General features: G+C 42.2%; 1 protein-coding gene across 5 annotated transcripts in view; it reads right to left on the reverse strand.

Moving 5' to 3' along the window:
• Positions 1-18,522, reverse strand: part of chl1a (cell adhesion molecule L1-like a) — a 123,095-nt gene that overhangs the window by 57,967 nt on the left and 46,606 nt on the right. For 4 of the 5 annotated variants that reach the window (XM_023991134.2, XM_070444510.1, XM_023991136.2 and 1 more), the window contains exons 2-8: positions 8,902-9,098; positions 7,879-7,987; positions 7,528-7,715; positions 7,287-7,409; positions 4,428-4,598; positions 1,598-1,709; positions 1,252-1,433 (exon numbers count right to left, since the gene is read on the reverse strand). In XM_023991134.2, coding sequence (XP_023846902.1) covers positions 1,252-1,433; positions 1,598-1,709; positions 4,428-4,598; positions 7,287-7,409; positions 7,528-7,715; positions 7,879-7,987; positions 8,902-8,983 — 967 coding nt within the window. In that variant the 5' untranslated portion in view covers positions 8,984-9,098. Of the gene's footprint in view, positions 1-1,251; positions 1,434-1,597; positions 1,710-4,427; positions 4,599-7,286; positions 7,410-7,527; positions 7,716-7,878; positions 7,988-8,901; positions 9,099-17,423; positions 17,624-18,522 lie in introns of those variants that run through there. The other variant, XM_023991135.2, reaches the window with a different exon arrangement.

An 18,522-nucleotide genomic window follows, 5' to 3' on the forward strand; every position in this document is an offset into this window, starting at 1 on the left:
TCTAGGTTAGGTGAACAAAAGAACTTGAGTTCCTGTATGTTGTTATGATTACAKGACGAGTCGTCTGACCCACWGGAATTGTGATACAGTGAGGTATAAATTAAATAATCTGTCTGCAAACAATTGTTGGAAAAATTACTTGTGTCATGCACAAAGTAGATGTCCTAACCGACTTGCCAAAACTATAGTTCGTTAACAAGAAATTTGTGGAGTGGTTGAAAAACGAGTTTTAATGACTCTAACCTAAGTGMAAATAAACTTCCAACTTCAACTGTACATATTACCTCAATTACCTCGTCAACGGTGCACCTACACATTGACATTGACTCTGTACCGGTACGCCCTGTATATAGCCCCAATATTGTTATTTACTGCTGCTCTTTAATTATTTGTTATTCTTATCTCTTACTTTTTTTGTTGTYTTTTCTTAAAACTGCATTGTTGTTTAAGGACTTGTAAGTAAGCATTTCACTGTAAGGTCTACACCTGTTGTATTCGGAGCATGTGAAAAACAACATTTGATTTGATGTCCTTGAGTGGCCCAGCCAGAGCCCGAACTTGAACCCCATCAATCATCTCTGGAAAGACCTGAAAATAGCTGTATAGCTACACTCCCCATCCAACCTGACAGAGATTGAGAGGATCTGCAGAAAAGAATGTGAGAAACTCCCCAAATAAAGATGTGTCAAGCTTGAATCATCATACCCGAGAAAACTCGAGGCTGTAATCGCTGCCAAAGGTGTTTCAACAAAGTACTGAGTAAAGGGTCGGAATACTTACATAAATGTGATWTTTTTTTTTCTTATACATTTGCAAAAATGTCTAAAATCCTGTTTTTCTTTGTCATTATGAGGTATTGTGTGTATATTGATGAGGGGGAAAAAACMATTTAATCCATTTTAGAATAAGGCTGTAATGAAACAAAATGTGGAAAAGGTTAATGGGTATAAATACTTTCCGAATGCACTGTAAAGAGAGTCGTTGACCGTCTAGGGTTGATCTGACCCATGCCAGATCTTACAATGCCTGAATTGTTTMTTTTTTATTTATCAGCTAACCAAACCACCATGTTTTCCTTTGACAATGTAGCTGCTGTAAGTGAACGCAACACCACAAGAGCGGTCTTAAAAAGGTATTAAAACTGTTAAACATACACTGTATAACGTAGGCTTCACTTGGACATTGTAGAGGGGACAACAAACTTTTTTGCGGGGAACACACTGAAAGTATAACCTGCCTCAGTCTACTCACCCTCCACAATGACATTGAAGTAGTGGACTGTGTCTCCGACAGAGTTCCTCGCCTCACACATGTACTTCCCACCATCCTCCTCTTCAATGTTATATATGGTTAAACGTTTCCCATAGTTTTTTATATTTGCCCGTTTCGGTAGCTTCTCTCTCCTTTTTGTCCATTCGATCACAGGAGTTGGACTGAGTAACAAGATGAGAGAAAACGAGATATGATTCGTGAAAAATAATACACACATTATTCTACCAAATGTAATAATACAACATGTTCTATGCAGATCCAGTCACTGAAGTTATGAATAAATATTCTTTCATACTAAATTGAGAAATGATTAGACTCTACTTACAATCCCTCTGCTATACACTCTAGCACCAGCTCCTCTCCTTTCACCAGCCATACATCTGACTGAACACCAGAGGGTACCAGAAGGCTCGGTCTTCTCTCTGGAATGGCATAGGCTTCCATGGGCAGAAAAGGACAGGCATAAAATATATAGTAGGTATATCTCTGAAACCCTAGGAGCAACTGCAGTAGGTGTTTGTCCACACTTGAGTCTTTTGGTACACTCTCCTAGCATATATATACAGTACCAGTCAAAAGCTTGGACACACCTACTCATTCAAGGGTTTTTCCTAATATTGTACTATTTTCTACATTGTAGAATAATAGTGAAGACATCAAAACTATGAAATAACACATATGGAATCATGTAGTAATCAAAAAAGGGTTAAACAAATTAAAATGTATTTTATTCTTCAAAGTAGCCACCCTTTGCCTTGATGACACCTTTGCACACTCTCTGCATTCTCTCAACCAGCTTCATGAGGAATGCTTTTTAAACAGTCTTGATGGAGTTCTGAGCACTTGTTTGCTGCTTTTCCTTCACTCAGCTATGAAAAGCCAACTGACATTTACTCCTGAGGTGCTGACCTGTTGCACCCTCTACAACCACTGCGAATATTGTTTTTTGACCCTACTGGTCATCTATGAACGTTTGAACGTCTTGGCCATGTACTGTTATAATCTCCACCCGGCACAGCCAGAAGAGGACTGGCCACCCCTCAGAGCCTGGTTCCTCTCTGGGTTTCTTCCTAGGTTCCTGCCTTTCTAGGGAGTTTTTCCTGGCCACCGTGCTTCTACATCTGCATTGCTTGCTGTTTGGGGATTTAGGCTGGGTTTCTGTATAGTACTTTGTGACATCGGCTGATATAAAAGGGGCTTTATAAATTAATTTGATTGATTGATTGACTCTGCAGTCCAACTCATCCTAAACCATCTCAATCGGGTTGATGTCGGGGGATTGCGTAGGCCACATCATCTGATGCAGCACTCCATCACTCTCCTTGGTCAAATACCCCTTACATAGCCTGGAGGTGTGTTTTGAGTCATAGTCCCACTAAGCCCAAACCAGATGGGATGAAGTATCACTGCAGAATGCTGTGATAGCCATGCTGGTTAAGTGTGCCTTGAATTCTAAATAAATCTCAGATAGTATCACCAGCAAAGCACCCCCACACCATCACACCTCCTCGTCCATGCTTCAAGGTGGGAACCACACATGCGGAGATCATCCATTRGCCTTCTCTGCATCTCACAAAGACACAGCGGTTGGAACCAAAAATCTCACATTTGGACTCATCAGATTTCCACCGGTCTAATGTCCATTGCTCGTGTTTCTTGTAAGAAGCAAGTCTCTTCTTATTATTGGTGTCCTTTAGTACTGTTTTCTTTGTAGCAATTCGAKCATGAAGGCCTGATTCACACAGTCTCCTCTGAACAGTTGATGTTGTGATGTGTCTGTTACTTGAACTCTATTAAGCATTTATTTGGGTGGTAGATGAACTTGAACTTATCCTCTGCAGCAAAGGTAACTCTGGGTCTTCCTTTCCTGTGGCGGTCCTCATMAGAGCTGGTTTCATCATAGCACTTGATGGTTTTTGCGACTGCCCTTCAAGAAACATTCAAAGTTATTGACATTTTCTGGATTGACTGACCTTCATGTCTTAAAGTAATGATGGACTGTCATTTCTCTTTGATTATTTGAGCTATTCTTGCCATAATATGGACTTGGTCTTTTACCAAATAGGGCTACTTCTGTATACCACCCCTACCTTGTCACAACACAACTGATTGGCTCAAACGCATTAAGAAGGAAAGACATTCCTCAAATGAACTTTTAACAAGGCACACCTGTTAATTGTATTGCATTCCAGGTGACTACCTCATGAAGCTGGTTGAGAGAATGCCAAGAGTGTGCAAAGCTGTCAAGGCAAAGGGTGGCTACTTTGAAGAATCTCAAATATAAAATATATTTTTATTTGTTTAACATTTTTTTGGTTAGTACATGATTCCATATGTGTTATTTCATAGTTTGGATTTCTTCACTATTATTCAACAATGTAGAAAATAGTCAAAATAAAGAAAAKCCCCTGGAATGAGTAGGTGTCTCCAAACTTTTGACTGGTACTGTATATTTTTTTTTTCACCCAGATAAAATTGCATAGATGAATCTCATTCAACGTGTGCATATTAAACATGTATTGACTTTTCCTGTAAGTTTGAGCCTTTAGTCAGTCAAATACTATGAACTGTAATGGGATATTATCATTCATGTTAAAGTCAAATATAATGTTAAAGCAACTCCCCACTGCTGTCACTGTCATCTAGCTCACCAGCAGGTTTTACTGAAATGTAAACAAAATATGAAGACCCACCTTGATCCAATGGAGCCATGTCTATTGCTCTGATCTGAAGTACATGCCTGCAATTTTTTTCACCTGCACACTTTGCACTTATACTTTTGTAAAATAAAACCATGTATAATATTGATATATTGACTTTTGCATCCGACAATTGTCTGGGGACAGCACTCCTCCCTCTCCTTACAGCATCACTGCATCTAGTGTCCTATACATTCCCTTTCAACTCCTACTCAACATGTAGGGCAGGGTTCTCAACCTAGGAGTGGTATGTTGCTGACCGGTCTTACAGATACCTATTTAATCTGTTTTTTCAAGTGCTATTTGTAATGTAAGTGTATSGGAGCCTTAATGTTGCACTTAGAATATGAGGATTTCCTCTTGGTCTAATGTTTAGAGGAAGGACTATAGCTTGCCTGTCCCTGGTATAAAACAGGTTGAGAAACATTGATGTAGTGCATCACACTGTCAACCTACAGCTCTTGACGACCACCGACATGGCTGTTTTCCGAACGATGGTCCGTATGGCGGAGAATGCGGCGAAGCAGCAATAGTCTCTCCGGCTATCCTTCTCCAGGGCGTTGGAGAAGTAGAGGTTGCCGTCATGGCCCATGGACACCCTCTCATCCTGTTCAATATGTTGGAGACCTGGAGGAAACAATAGATCGTTTTCATTAGGACACACCATGGAAAATGTTTTGCAACAGAAAGAGTCCATTTGTGTTTAATATGTACAATCCCTCCATCAGTGCTTAGACTGACAAGGCGAAAATGTGTGTTTCTTATTGGAAGTGTAAAGGAAGAACTAGGGTCACATGACATGACTGACCATACTGTGGCTTTAAATATGGCAGCCATTAAAAACTATTTCCCCAAGTGTTTCCCTTTATAGAGCAATGTAGGGAGAGTATTTGGTTGGATAGCAATTAGGTAAGAGTGGGGTTGTAGAAGTAGGGTTGGTCTGTCCATTCATAATTTTAGACATAGACTTGAATGGGAAAAATTCAAGCAAGGGGGAGGCCGATGACATCAGAGGGCACCATCAGACCAACTCCTTGAATGGCCTACTCCATAATGTTTGCAAAAACACTATTTTGCTTAAAACATATTTTTTTATGTGTGATGATTACTTTATTTATATGTGGGATATTGTTTTCAACAAGTTCAAAAATAGCTGGAGTGCATCTTTAAAGCTACAAACACCAAGCCAATGTTGACATGTTCAGACTTAAATTGCTGATACTTAACTCAGCAAAAAAAGAAACGTCCTCTCTGTCAACTGCATATATTTTCAGAAAACTTAACGTGTAAATATTTGTATGAAGATAACAAGATTCAACAACTGAGACATAAACTAAACAAGTTCCACAGACATGTGACTAACTGAAATGGAATAATGTGTCCCTGAACAAACGGGGGGTCAAAATCAAAAGTAACAGTCAGTATCTGGTGTGGCCACCAGCTGCATTAAGTACTGCAGTGCATCTCCTCCTCATGGACTGCACCAGATTTGCCAGTTCTTGCTGTGAGATGTTACCCCACTCTTCCACCAAGGCACCTGCAAGTTCTCGGACATTTCTGGGGGGAAATATCCCTAGCCCTCACCCTCCGATCCAACAGGATCTTTTTGCCAGTCCTGTGTAGTCAAGCGATGGTGGGTTTGTGCCCATAGGCGACGTTGTTGCAGGTGATGTCTGGTGAGGACCTGCCTTACAACAGGCCTACAAGCCCTCAGTCCAGCCTATTGCGGACAGTCTAAGCACTGATGGAGGGATTGTGCGTTCCTGGTGTAACTCGGTCAGTTGTTGTTGCCATCCTGTACCTGTCCCGCAGGTGTGATGTTCGGATGTACCGATCCAGCGCAGGTGTTGTTACACGTGCCCTGCCACTGCGAGGACGATCAGCTCTCCGTCCTGTCTCCCTGTAGCGCTGTCTTAGGCCTCGCACAGTACGGACATTGCAATTTATTGCCCTGGCCACATCTGCAGTCCTCATGTCTCCTTGCAGCCCTCATGTCTCCTTGCAGCATGCCTAAGGCACGTTCACACGGATGAGCAGGGACCCTGGGCATATTTCTTTTGGTGTTTTTCAGAGTCAGTAGAAAGGCCTCTTTAGTGTTCTAAGTTTTCATAACTGTGACCTTAATTGCCTACCATCTGTAAGCTGTTAGTGTCTTAACGACCGTTCCACAGGTGCATGTTCATTAATTGTTTATGGTTCATTGAACAAGTATGTGTTAAAACCCTTTACAATGAAGATCTGTGAAGTTATTTGGATTTTTACGAATTATCTTTGAAAGACAGGTTCCTGAAAAAGGGACATTTCTTTTTTTGCTGAGTTTATGTGCCGTTTAAACTATAACCATTTAATATGTGCATAAAAGCTCCATAGGCTTCAATAGGAAATAGTGACTAGCTAGCTAGCTATCTACTAGCTAAGTCCTGGKCCAGAGCTGGCCCAAAACTAGTGTGGACAAGAACTAGACCAGAGCTAGTGCAGCCCAGATCTGAACTAACTGTGGTCTAGTTCTGATCCGTACTAGCTCTGGTCCAGCTCTAGGCCAGGACGTAGCTAGTATTTAGCTAGCTCTGGTCCAGCTCTGATCCAGGGCGTAACTAGCACCTAGCTAGCTCTGGGCCCCGCACTAACTAGCTCTGGTCAATGCTCTGGTCCAGGGCGTAGCTAGTATCATTGGTCTAGCTCTGGTCCACATTAACTAGCTCTGGTACAGACTGACTCAACTTAGAATTTCTTCAGGAAATTTCATTTTCTAGTTGCTAGTTTAGAATTCTTATTTAATTTCTTATTTTTATTTGGACCACTTTATGAGAAGCTGCTCTCAGTTCTAAAAAACAAGCACTTGTATTTGAGCTCCTTGCCGAATTGAAAAGTGTGTGATTTGGCAGGATGGGACTAGAACGGCTGAGAGCCTAAGCATATGGCCTTATCCCCATTGATACACTACTTCATACAGTGCTGTGATGTCATTAGACCATAGACCCTCTTTTGGCTATGGTGAGAAAAAGGTGACAAAATGTCCAAATTTAAAGGGAACTATGTTGAGCAGCCCTAATTCTTCTTGTGTAATAACAAAAAATGTAATTCCCATTACTATGCCAATTTAAAACAACTACTGAATTACTACATAAGAACATGTCAATACTATTTTGTGACTTGAGTAATAACAATATTACAACAGAGGTATAAGAGCAACCTAATGTAAAGTGTTACTGTATTCTATTTCAATTGAAATGTGTATAAAGTGACATTTTCCCTTCTAAACTAGTTTCAGTTGGATGGTGCTGTAAAGACTGAACTAGTGGTCTATTTTCTCACCAATAGTCATCCAGTAGATCTTTCGTGGAGGGATCCCCTGTGGTGGATTGCATTCCAGAATCAGAGGCTGGCCCTCTTTAACAACGATTGGGTCAATCTTCTCTTTGGGGAACTTTGGGGTACCTGTGCAAAGGTTAGGCATGTTTTACTCATGTCAACACCTTTAGATAGGATTCAAAATGCTGTAAGATGCTAAACTGTTCACTATGCCAGGTTATTACAACATGAGAGTGGCACTCACTTGGTACAATGAGTTCAATTTCCTCTGATACTGCTGTTCCCAGATTGTTTGAAGCGTAGCACTGATACTTCCCCTGGAACTGCGCAAGGCGCCCGCTATGAATCACAAAACTCCCATTGTTTCTCTCTTTTTTGACCCCCAAGTCGAAGAGGGGATCTATGGCCTGGCCATCTTTTGTCCATCTGTATCTGTTGGGGCAATGAAGCGTTTTGTAATGCTTGGTTACAGTTATGATATTTAGCTAGAGATGCAACAATAAGCATTGGATTAATGCTGATAGTGTGAACAATCCATAAGCATAAGGGCTTTAAACAGGGAGATCCTAGGATAAATCGCAGTCATCTCACTCACACTGGTTGTGGGTTGCCTTTGGCTTCACATCTCATGGAAAAACTGTCTTCAAAGGGTAAGGCAATGACGGGGCCAGCGGTCTGCACTGTTATGGTCGGTAGCTGCTCCACTGCGGGATGAAAAGATACAAATCATACATTCACACCAAATTGCTTTCACCAAACAAACACTTTAACAACTTCACTACCATTATGGGGATTTGGTCATGTTTTGTGCAATGTACAGCAGGAAATGTATAACTTGTGCTTGTTGGAAGATTAATATTGAGAAACGAGTTCTATTTGCCCACATGTCTGAGCTAATAATGAACTGCAGTGCAGACAGCGATTAAACCAACAAGACATATCAATCTTGCACCGCATGTTCCACATGCCTGAAGTAAATGACCCGTCATAGGCATGAATTTAGTTAGCCAGTCCATTTCTCTGACAGCTGGACCATATACTCTCTCTTCACTGCCCATCATGGGCATAGGCTGTGTCTAAAACATCCCCCTATAGACTATGAAATATACTGAATGTACAAAAGACTATGAACATGTTCTTTCCATGACATAGACTGACCAGGTGAATCCAGGTAAAAGCTATGATCCCTTAATGATTTCACTTGTTAAYTCCACTTCATTCAGTGTAGATGAAGGGAAGGAGACATGTTCAAGAAGGATTTTTAAGCCTTTAGTCAATTTAGACATGGATTGTGTATGTGTGCCATTCATAGGGGAAATGGGCAAGACAAAATATTGAAGTGCCTTTGGGGTATGGCAGTAGGTGCCAGGTGCACCGGTTTGTGTCAAGAACTGCAATGCTGCTGGGTTTTCACAGTCAACAGATTCCCTTGTGTATCAAGAACGGTAATCCACCCAAAGGACATCCAGCCAACTTGACACAGCTGCATCCCTGTGGAACACTTTTGACACTTTGTAGAGTCCATGCCCCGACTAATTGAGGCTGTTCTGAGAGCAAAAGGACGGGGTGTTCTTAATGTTTTGTACACTCAGTGTAGTTTGCCCATACTGCACTTTACCTTCCAGGGGGATATCGAGTCCTCTGGCCCTGGTGGTCAAGGCCAAGATGAAAGCAAGGCCCAAGCTCCACAGCGACCTCATCACCCCACCGCCGTTGAGCAGAGACTGTCCAGGAGAGCAGGCGACACTACTGACAGCACCACGGCTTTGGCCCACTAGATCAGCGGATATCTGTCAACACTTAGAGGGATAGGACCTAGATGTGCAGAGACACAGGGAAATATAAAAACTGTCAGTAACCCAGTGGTGTACTCATGGAGGCAAGGGAAGCCATTTTCTGAATGTATCTCACTGGAGAAAGCATCCGAGCGAGCGAAACAGAGCCCGTCTTTTTCAGTATGTGTATCCCATCTATCTGATGCTGTCTGGTAAAAATGAGAAAGACATTGTTGCCCCATTGAATGCAACGGAAGCCAGCCAGCATTTAGCCTCCCTTGATAATAAAAAATAAAATAATAATAATAATAGCCAATCAGCATTGAGCTAAACTGAGTGAGCTCAACTGTGAATTATCCTGGCGAACCAAAATAAAACTGTAAAGGGAAGCTAGTTTGGACTTGTCTTCACACCAATCTCATCACATCAAAAGTAGAACGTAATTTACAGAAAAACTTAAATTGTTACTAGAGGTCGACCGATTATGATTTTTCAACGCCGATACCGATAATTGAAGGACCAAAAAAAGCCGATACAGATTAATCGGCCGATTTTTATATATATATTTGTAATAGTGACAATTACAACAATACTGAATGAACACTTATTTTAACTTAATATAATACATCAATAAAATCTATTTAGTCTCAAATAAATAATGAAACATGTTCAATTTGGTTTAAATAATGCAAAAACAAAGTGTTGGAGAAGAAAGTAAAAGTGCAATATGTGCCATGTAAAAAAACTAACGTTTAAGTTCCTTGCTCAGAACATGAGAACATATGAAAGCTGGTGATTCCTTTTAACATGAGTCTTCAATATTCCCAGGTAAGAAGTTTTAGGTTGTAGTTATTATAGGACTATTTCTCTCTATGCCATTTGTATTTCATATACCTTTGACTATTGGATGTTCTAATAGGTACTTTAGTATTGCCAGCCTAATCTCGGGAGTTGATAGGCTTGAAGTCATAAACAGCGCAATGCTTGAAGCACAGCGAAGAGCTGCTGGCAAATGCGCGAAAGTGCTGTTTGAATGAATGCTTACGAGCCTGCTGCTGCCTACCACCGCTCAGTCAGAGTGCTCTATCAAATCATAGACTTAATTATAATAACACACAGAAATACGAGCCTTAGGTCATTAATATGGTAAAATCCGGAAACTATAATTTCGAAACAAAACGTTTATTCTTTCAGTGAAATACGGAACTGTTCCGTATTTTATCTAATGGGTGGCATCCATAAGTCTAAATATTGCTGTTACATTGCACAACCTTRAATGTTATGTCATAATTATGTAAAATTCTGGCAAATTAATTACGGWTTTTGTTAGGAAGAAATGGTCTTCACACAGTTCGCAACGAGCCAGGCGGCCGAAACTGCTGCATATACCCTGACTCTGCTTGCACAGAACGCAAGAAAAGTGACACAATTTCCCTAGTTAAAAGAAATTCATGTTAGCAGGCAATTTAAACTAAATATGCAGGTTTAAAAATATATACTTGTGTATTGATTTTAAGAAAGGCATTGATGTTTAGGTACACATTGGTGCCACGACAGTGATTTTTRGCGAATGCGCTTGTTAAATCACCCGTTTGGCGAAGTAGGCTGTGATTTGTCAGGATTTGGCCAGGATTGTTCCGGTTTTGGCCACTAGATGCCCCCATTGTGCTTTTTTGACCCTTTTGTTTTCCCTTGTTTCCAGTTATTATTTGCACCTGTGCCTCGTTTCCCTTGAATGTATTTAAACCCTTAGTTTTCCTCAGTTCTTTGCTCTGTGTTTGTATGTTAGCACCCAGCCCCAGCCATGCTGTGAACTTTTGTTACTCCAATTGGATTCTCTTGAGGTACTCTGTTTTTGTTCTTGTTTATTTATTTTTGATTATTTCTTTTAGGGTTTTTTCCCCGCTGTATCTACCACATGGTGGATTTACCTTTTGTCTTGGAGCATTACCTTTTTTCTCTTGGAATTACTTTTGACGTTGTGGATTTATATTTTTGCCTGAAGTACTTTCCTTTTTACTTTATTAAAACACCGTCTCAAGTACTGCTGTGTCTGCCTCATCTTCTGGGTTCTGACGACTATTAGTGGCTCAGTTTGCTAAGTGACTGTTTCTCACACCGGAGACCCGAGTTCGTAACCGGGTCCTGACATGATTCAATGACAAATTAACAGGCACCGCATCAATTATATGCAATGCAGGACAAGCTAGATAAACTAGTAATATCATCAACCATGTGTAGTTAAATAGTGATTATGTTAAGATTGATTGTTTTTTATGAGATAAGTTTAATGCTAGCTAGCACCTTACCTTGGCTCCTTGCTGCACTCGCATAACAGGTAGTCAGCCTGTCACGCAGTCTCCTCGTGGAGTGCAATGTAATCGGGCATAATCGGTGTCCAAAAATGKCGATTACTGATTGTTATGAAAACTTGAAATCGGCCCTAATTAGTTGGCCATTACGATTAATCGGTCGACGTCTAATTGTTACATCTCGTTGTGCCGTTGTCCTCCAGTGGCTAGCTAGCTAAAATCATCAATTTCCTAAATTAGCCATGGATGGAGATAGGGATTTGGACTTGTGATCTTTACTTTTTGGCAAACGATTATAAACAGTAATTCTGATCCAACCATAAATTCCTACATTGTGCCCCTGGCCTGAGAGGATGGAAGTTCAATATGTAGCTAGATGTAGTAAGCTGATGTTAACTAGCTGGCCTAGCTTCCTTTTCATTGGTCATGAAAYGAAGTTCGGCTAGTGAGCAAGCATTTTTGCCAGGTAGCCTAGGACAACAAAAAATAAAAGCGTGTACTGTATCACAGAGTCATAGACCGTTTCGGCAACATGAACAGCATCCCTATACTAACTTTTAGTGGAGAAAAGTACATCTTGAATTGCCCAAGGGACAATTTTCTTTGCCTATACAAATCAGTAAATAAACGGAAGCGGAGCGGTTAAATTGCCTAAATGTACTAGTAAAATCATATATAAAATGCATTGGGTACAGTTTGATAGACTACCCCTCAGACAGTCTAAAATAATCTACATTAATAATAATAATACATTGCCCAAGCAAATACTGAAGCAACCCGGCTAGGCAATCATCATGTCTTTCCTTACTCCAATCCAAGTATTGAAAGACAGTTAAACTCTCTTCTGAATAACAGTWATGTCCCGTATCACACATCCTCTCTCAACGGGTGTAATTCATTGGTACATCATTGTTGTAAAACATGCCAGTGGTTTGGGATTACCCTTGATTAGATTAGACGAGGTACGATCACGAATATCCTACCAACGGAACATCAAAAACTGTAATATCTTATATGTTTCACGGAATCGTGGCTGAATGATGACATGGATATTCAGCTAGAGGGATATACGCTGCACGGCAAGATAGAACAGCACACTCCAGTAAGACGAGGGGGGGCGGTCTGTGCATATTCGTAAACAACAGCTGGTGCACGAAATCTAAGGAAGTCTCTAGATTTTGCTCGCCTGAAGTAGAGTATCTTGTGATAAAATGCAGACCACACTATTTGCCTATAGAGTTTTCAGCTATACATTTCGTCGCTGTTTATTTACCACCACAGACGGACGCTGACACTAAGACCGCACTCAGTCAGCTGTATAAGGAAATAAGCAAACAGGAAACCYRTCACCCAGAGGCGGAGCTCCAAGTGGCCGGAGACTTTAATGCAGGGAAACTTAAATCAGTTCCACCTCATTTCTATCAACATGGTAAATGTGCAACCAGAGAGAAAAAAACTGTAGATCACCTGTACTCCACACACAGAGACACGTACAAAGCTCTCCCTCGCCCTCCATTTGGTAAATCCGACCAAATTTCTATCCTCCTGATTCCTGCTTACAAGTCAAAATTAAAGCAAGAAGCACCAGTGACTCGGTCTATAAAAAAAGTGGTCAGGTGAAGCAGATGCTAAACTACAGGACTGTTTTGCTATCACAGACTGGAACATGTTCCGGGATTCTACCGATGACATTGAGGAGTACACCACATCAGTCACTGGCTTTATCAATAAGTGCATCAGTCACTGGTTTTGTCAATAAGTGCATCGAGGACGTCGTCCCCACAGTGACTGTACGTACATACCCCAACCAGAAGCCATGGATTACAGGCAACATTCGCACTAAGCTAAAGGGTAGAGCTGCCGCTTTCAAGGTGCAGGACTCTAACCCGGAAGCTTATGAGAAATCCTGCTATGCCCTCCGACGAACCATCAAACAGGCAAAGCGTCAATACAGGGCTAAGATTGAATCGTACTACACCGGCTCCGARGCTCGTCTTATGTGGCAGGGCTGGCAAACTATTACAGACCACAAAGGGAAGCACAGCCGCAAGCTGCCCAGTGACACAAGCCTACCAGACGAGCTAAATCACTTCTATGCTCACTTCGAGGCAAGCAACACTTACATGCTGATCAGACCGGACACGTCGCGTTCGCGAGAGTCGCACAATAAATGTAGAAATCCATGTTATTCAATTATTGCACCCATACTGCTCGCGCGCCAACGAGAGTCTGTGTTACCAAGGGCTAAAATAGAAGTCATTCCTATTTCTGACGCTGACCCCGCTGAAAGTCCTGCCTCTCCCATCTCCTCATTGGTTATAGAAGCAAGTACCCACGTGCCATCTCCTCATTGGTTATACCCACGTGGGTGATTGTAAGATGAACTTTGTTGCCGGTTGTCGTGGTAATAATATGAAAGTTTAGACGCGATCACCATATAAGTTCAAAGATGAAAAAGCCTGGAAGGAGGAGAGATGACTAGAAATGATTCGGTTGGCCGTTTTATGTGTGGATTCATTTGTCGGAGTAGAGGACCTTGTGCAGTTCAGGTAAAATAACAACTCAATGTTTATATCCCAGGACAAATTAGCTAGCAACAGCAAGCTAGCTAAATGGGACAAATTAGCTAGCAAGTGCAAGCTAGCTAAATTGCCATACATGTTTAATGCTTTTCGACCTGTCCCCAAATTAATGTCATTGGTTCAGTTTGTTTTGATATTTTAACCTGCGTGTCGTGATCGCGTTTGGTGTAGGGGAACAAAATCAATTTGCGCACGATGGCGCATGCGCGCAGCCGGTTTGGGTTCCGTGTTAGCGGCTTGCATGAGAGCATCAGCTGTTCCGGACAAATGTGTGATCACGCTCTACGTAGCCGACGTAAGTAAGACCTTTAAAACAGGTCAACATTCACAAGGCTGCGGGGCCAGACGGATTACCAGAACGTGTGCTCTGGGTATGTGCTGACCAACTGGCAGGTGTCTTCACTGACATTTTCAACATGTCCCTGATTGAGTCTGTAATACCAACATGTTTCAAGCAGACCACTATAGTCCCTGAAGGCAACCTGCCTAAATGACAACAGACCCGTAGCACTCACATCTGTAGCCATGAAGTGCTTTGAAAGGCTGGTAATGGCTCACATCAACACCAGTATCCCAGAAACCCTAGACCCACTCCGATTTTCATACTGCCCAAACAGATCCACAGATGATGCAATCTCCATTGCACTCCACACTGTCCTCCTTTCCCACCTGGACAAAAGGAACACCTACGTGAGAATGCTATTCATTGACTACAGCTCAGCGTTCAACACCATAGTACCCTCAAAGCTCATCACAAAGCTAAGGATCCTGGGACTAAACACCTCCCTCTGCAACTGGATCCTGGACTTCCTGACGGGCCGCCCCCAGGTGGTGAGGGTAGGTAGCAACACACCTGCCACGCTGATCCTAAACACTGGAGCCCCTCAGGGGTGCATGCTCAGTACCCTCATGTACTCCCTGTTCKCCCACAACTGCATGGCCAGGCACGACTCCAACACACACACCATCATTAAGTTTGCAGACAACACAACAGTGGTAGGCCTGATCACCGAAAATGACGAGACAGCCTATAGGGAGGAAGTCAGAGACCTGGCCAGGTGGTGCCAGAATAACAACCTATCCCGCAATGTAACCAAGACTAAGGAGATGATTGTGGACTACAGGAAAAGGAGGACCGAGCATGCCCCCATTCTCATTGACATGGCTGTAGTGGAGCAGGTTGAGACCTTCAAGTTCCTTGGTGTCCACATCACCAACAAACTAGAATGGTCCAAACACACCAAGACAGTCGTAAAGAGGACACAACAAAGCCTATTTCCCCTCAGGAAACTAAAAAGATATGGCATGGGTCCTCAGATCCTCAAAAGGTTCTACAGCTGCAACATCGAGAGCATCCTGACTGGTTGCATCACTGCCTGGTACGGCAATTGCTCGGCCTCCGACCGCAAGGCACTACAGAGGGTAGTGCATACGGCCCAGTACATCACTGGGGCAAAGCTGCCTGCCATCCAGGACCTCTACACCAGGCGGTGTCAGAGGAAGGCCCTAAAAATTGTCAAAGACCCCAGCCACCCCAGTCATAGACTGTTCTCTCTACTACCGCATGGCAAGCTGTACCGGAGTGCCAAGTCTAGGACAAAAAGGCTTCTCAACAGTTTTTACCCCAAAGCCATAAGACTCCTGAACAGGTCATCAAATGACTACCCGGNATCAAATGACTACCCGGACTATTTGCATTGTCTGCCCCCCCAACCCTCTTTTTACGCTGCTGCTACTCTCTGTTTATCATATATGTATAGTCACTTTAACTATACATTCATGTACATACTACCTCAATTGGCCCGACCAACCAGTGCTCCTGCACATTGGCTAACCGGGCTATCTGCATTGTGTCCCGCCACCCACCACCCGCCAACCCCTCTTTTACGCTACTGCTACTCTCTGTTTATCATATATGCATAGTCACTTTGACCATATCTACATGTACATAATACCTCAATCAGCCTGACTAACCGGTGCCTGTATATAGCCTCGCGACTGTTATAGCCTCGCTACTGTATATAGCCTCGCTACTGTTATTTTTCACCGTCTTTTTTACTGTTGTTTTTATTTCTTTACTTACCTATTGTTCACCTAATACCTTTTTTGCACTGTTGGTTAGAGCCTGTAAGTGCACGTGACAAATAAACTTTGATTTGATTGTAAAACTGGGATGGCAGCATCAAATGGCATGCTTACAGTAAACCTTATTGGCACATAATATAAGATGCTGCTATGAATGATTGCTAGAGTGGGTAGACTTAAGTTTGTATATAGTAGTAAGCCGGTGGGTATTGTGGGTTTCAGCCTGTGGGTACAGTGGCATTGCCAAAGTGCTCACTCTACAAACTAATCACTCAGTCACGAGAGCGGGAGTCTCGTAACCAATGATGTATCTCCGGCCAACCTCCCACAATGGAGTGTAACGTTGCCGGTTGGTCCTAGTTAGTAATATGGGTTAATGCAGGTTAATTTGGCAATTACTGTACACCAGGGCTAGGATTAGTCSAAATCAACAATGGAATTGAGAGTCAAGTAACACATTGGAAATTGCCCAATATTCTCAGTGAAGTTTAGTTTTCAATTTGTGAATTGAATTTCAGTTGGAATTGAATAGTTGGTTGCCTTTTTGTGACAGAAATAAACCTAATCCATGGTAAAGCAACTACGGTATGGTAAAACAGTCACAGCATCACACGATGAACCACATATATTTCAACAACAAAAAAACACACAAAAAAAAGACTCTATATAATATTTCTGTATATACTGAAATCTTGTGATTAATTCGTTTTTTCATTGTAGAAAAAATATATATGTAAAACAGTCCATAAAATGCCGGCAACCTTGCTTAAAGTAACAGCATTTGACCCTTTATCCAGATTTTGTTTATCCTGACAACAAAGAATCAACATCATGCCTGACCTTACCAAGGATGTAACTCATTCAAGCTAAACAAAGCCTCTGTTTCGTATACATAAATAACCTTTTGGATTATGAAAATYATTGGGCTTCCTCGGGGTACAGTATGTGCATGGAAGATCATGCAACAACCTCCCAGTTTACATTGACTCAAATAGCCAAAGTTGGATGAAATAAAACTTCAATTCATTCATTAATGTGATGAAGTCCATTCTTGCAGTATTGAAGAAACGCAAGGCTTTGGGATATAAACAGGTAACATGCTCCCAACATTTGTTTGGAAGCAGAGGGATCTATTACCAGACCACGTCAGGATATTAAACCCTCCAATCCCCAGGGATTGTGTTTACATGACCAATAGTCGGCCGAGGAATGAGTGTGGGCCCACCACACTGCTAATCCCTTTACCACAGCAACTCAAAACACACATTGTATTGTACCTCATTACTTACTGACTTGAAATTCCAAACATAATATTAATCATCAATCCATTGGAAAAAAAAGAGCAACAACATACAGTAAAGGGCATGGAAAATAGAGTATACTCACTGGAATTTTTCAACTGTGGATGCCTATAGGCTGTGAGCAAATCACCTGCATTGAAAGTCCATTTAAATGCCTCAGACATCTGTGCTGTGCAAGTTCAGTCACACCGGACAGGAACAGACAGTGAGCATTCCAGCTCACCCTTCACGTTGCTTATTTTTCTCCCAGTGAACGCCTCTCGTCCGCCCCTCCACTCAAGCAGCTAAAGGAGCTATGGGAGATTCACTGAAGTGACATATGTCGGCAAAGCCTCTCACTTGGCAAAGAGGCTCTCTAAGCCGACCGACAATGACTTGGACAAAGCCACGGCCACAGGGCTATTCACAGAGCATTAAAGAATGGGGGGAGAGGAAGTACAGGCATGCCTCTCTGTCCATACCCCTCCTCACCCTGCACTACCACCCCATGCCTCCCTTCACTAAACATGTGCATGATGACACCCATTTACACCCACCCTATTTTAATGATTATAATGCAATGGGTCTTAGCTCCATTGAAGAGAGTGGAGCGGTGGATGACATCTGCTTTCATCAAGCCTCATCTTTTGTAGTTGTGTACTGCACTGGCTTGAGGGGTGGATACTGTTGTTAGAGAAGGACATACACTGCACTCACTGCAAGGTTTTACATGTCTAAAAACTTAGACACAATAGGCTACTTGTATCATCAACACATAATGGGCCTTTTTGTGAGCTGTCTGTTACACAATATCAGCTAGGCTTGGGCGGTATACTGTATACTGGGTGTTTAGAAATACCAACGGTAAAATAAAAAAACATACACTACATGACCAAAGGTATGTGGACACCTGCTCCACTCTTCTGGGAAGGCTTTCCACTAGATGTTGGAACATTGCTGCGGGACTTGCTTCCATTCAGCCACAAGAGCATTAGTGAGGTCGGCACTGATGTTGGGCGATTAGGCCTAGGGTTGAGGTCTGAGATCTGTGCAGGCCAGTCAAGATCTTCCACACCAATGTTGACAAACCATTTCTGTATGAACCTCGCTTTGTGCATGGGGGCATTGTCATGCTGAAACAGGAAAGGACCTTCCCCAAACTGTTGCCACAAAGTTGGAAGAACAGAATCATCTAGAATGTCATT

Source organism: Salvelinus sp. IW2-2015, linkage group LG7 (assembly GCF_002910315.2).
Source record: "Salvelinus sp. IW2-2015 linkage group LG7, ASM291031v2, whole genome shotgun sequence".
In the NCBI taxonomy this organism is placed as follows: Eukaryota; Metazoa; Chordata; class Actinopteri; order Salmoniformes; family Salmonidae; genus Salvelinus; species Salvelinus sp. IW2-2015.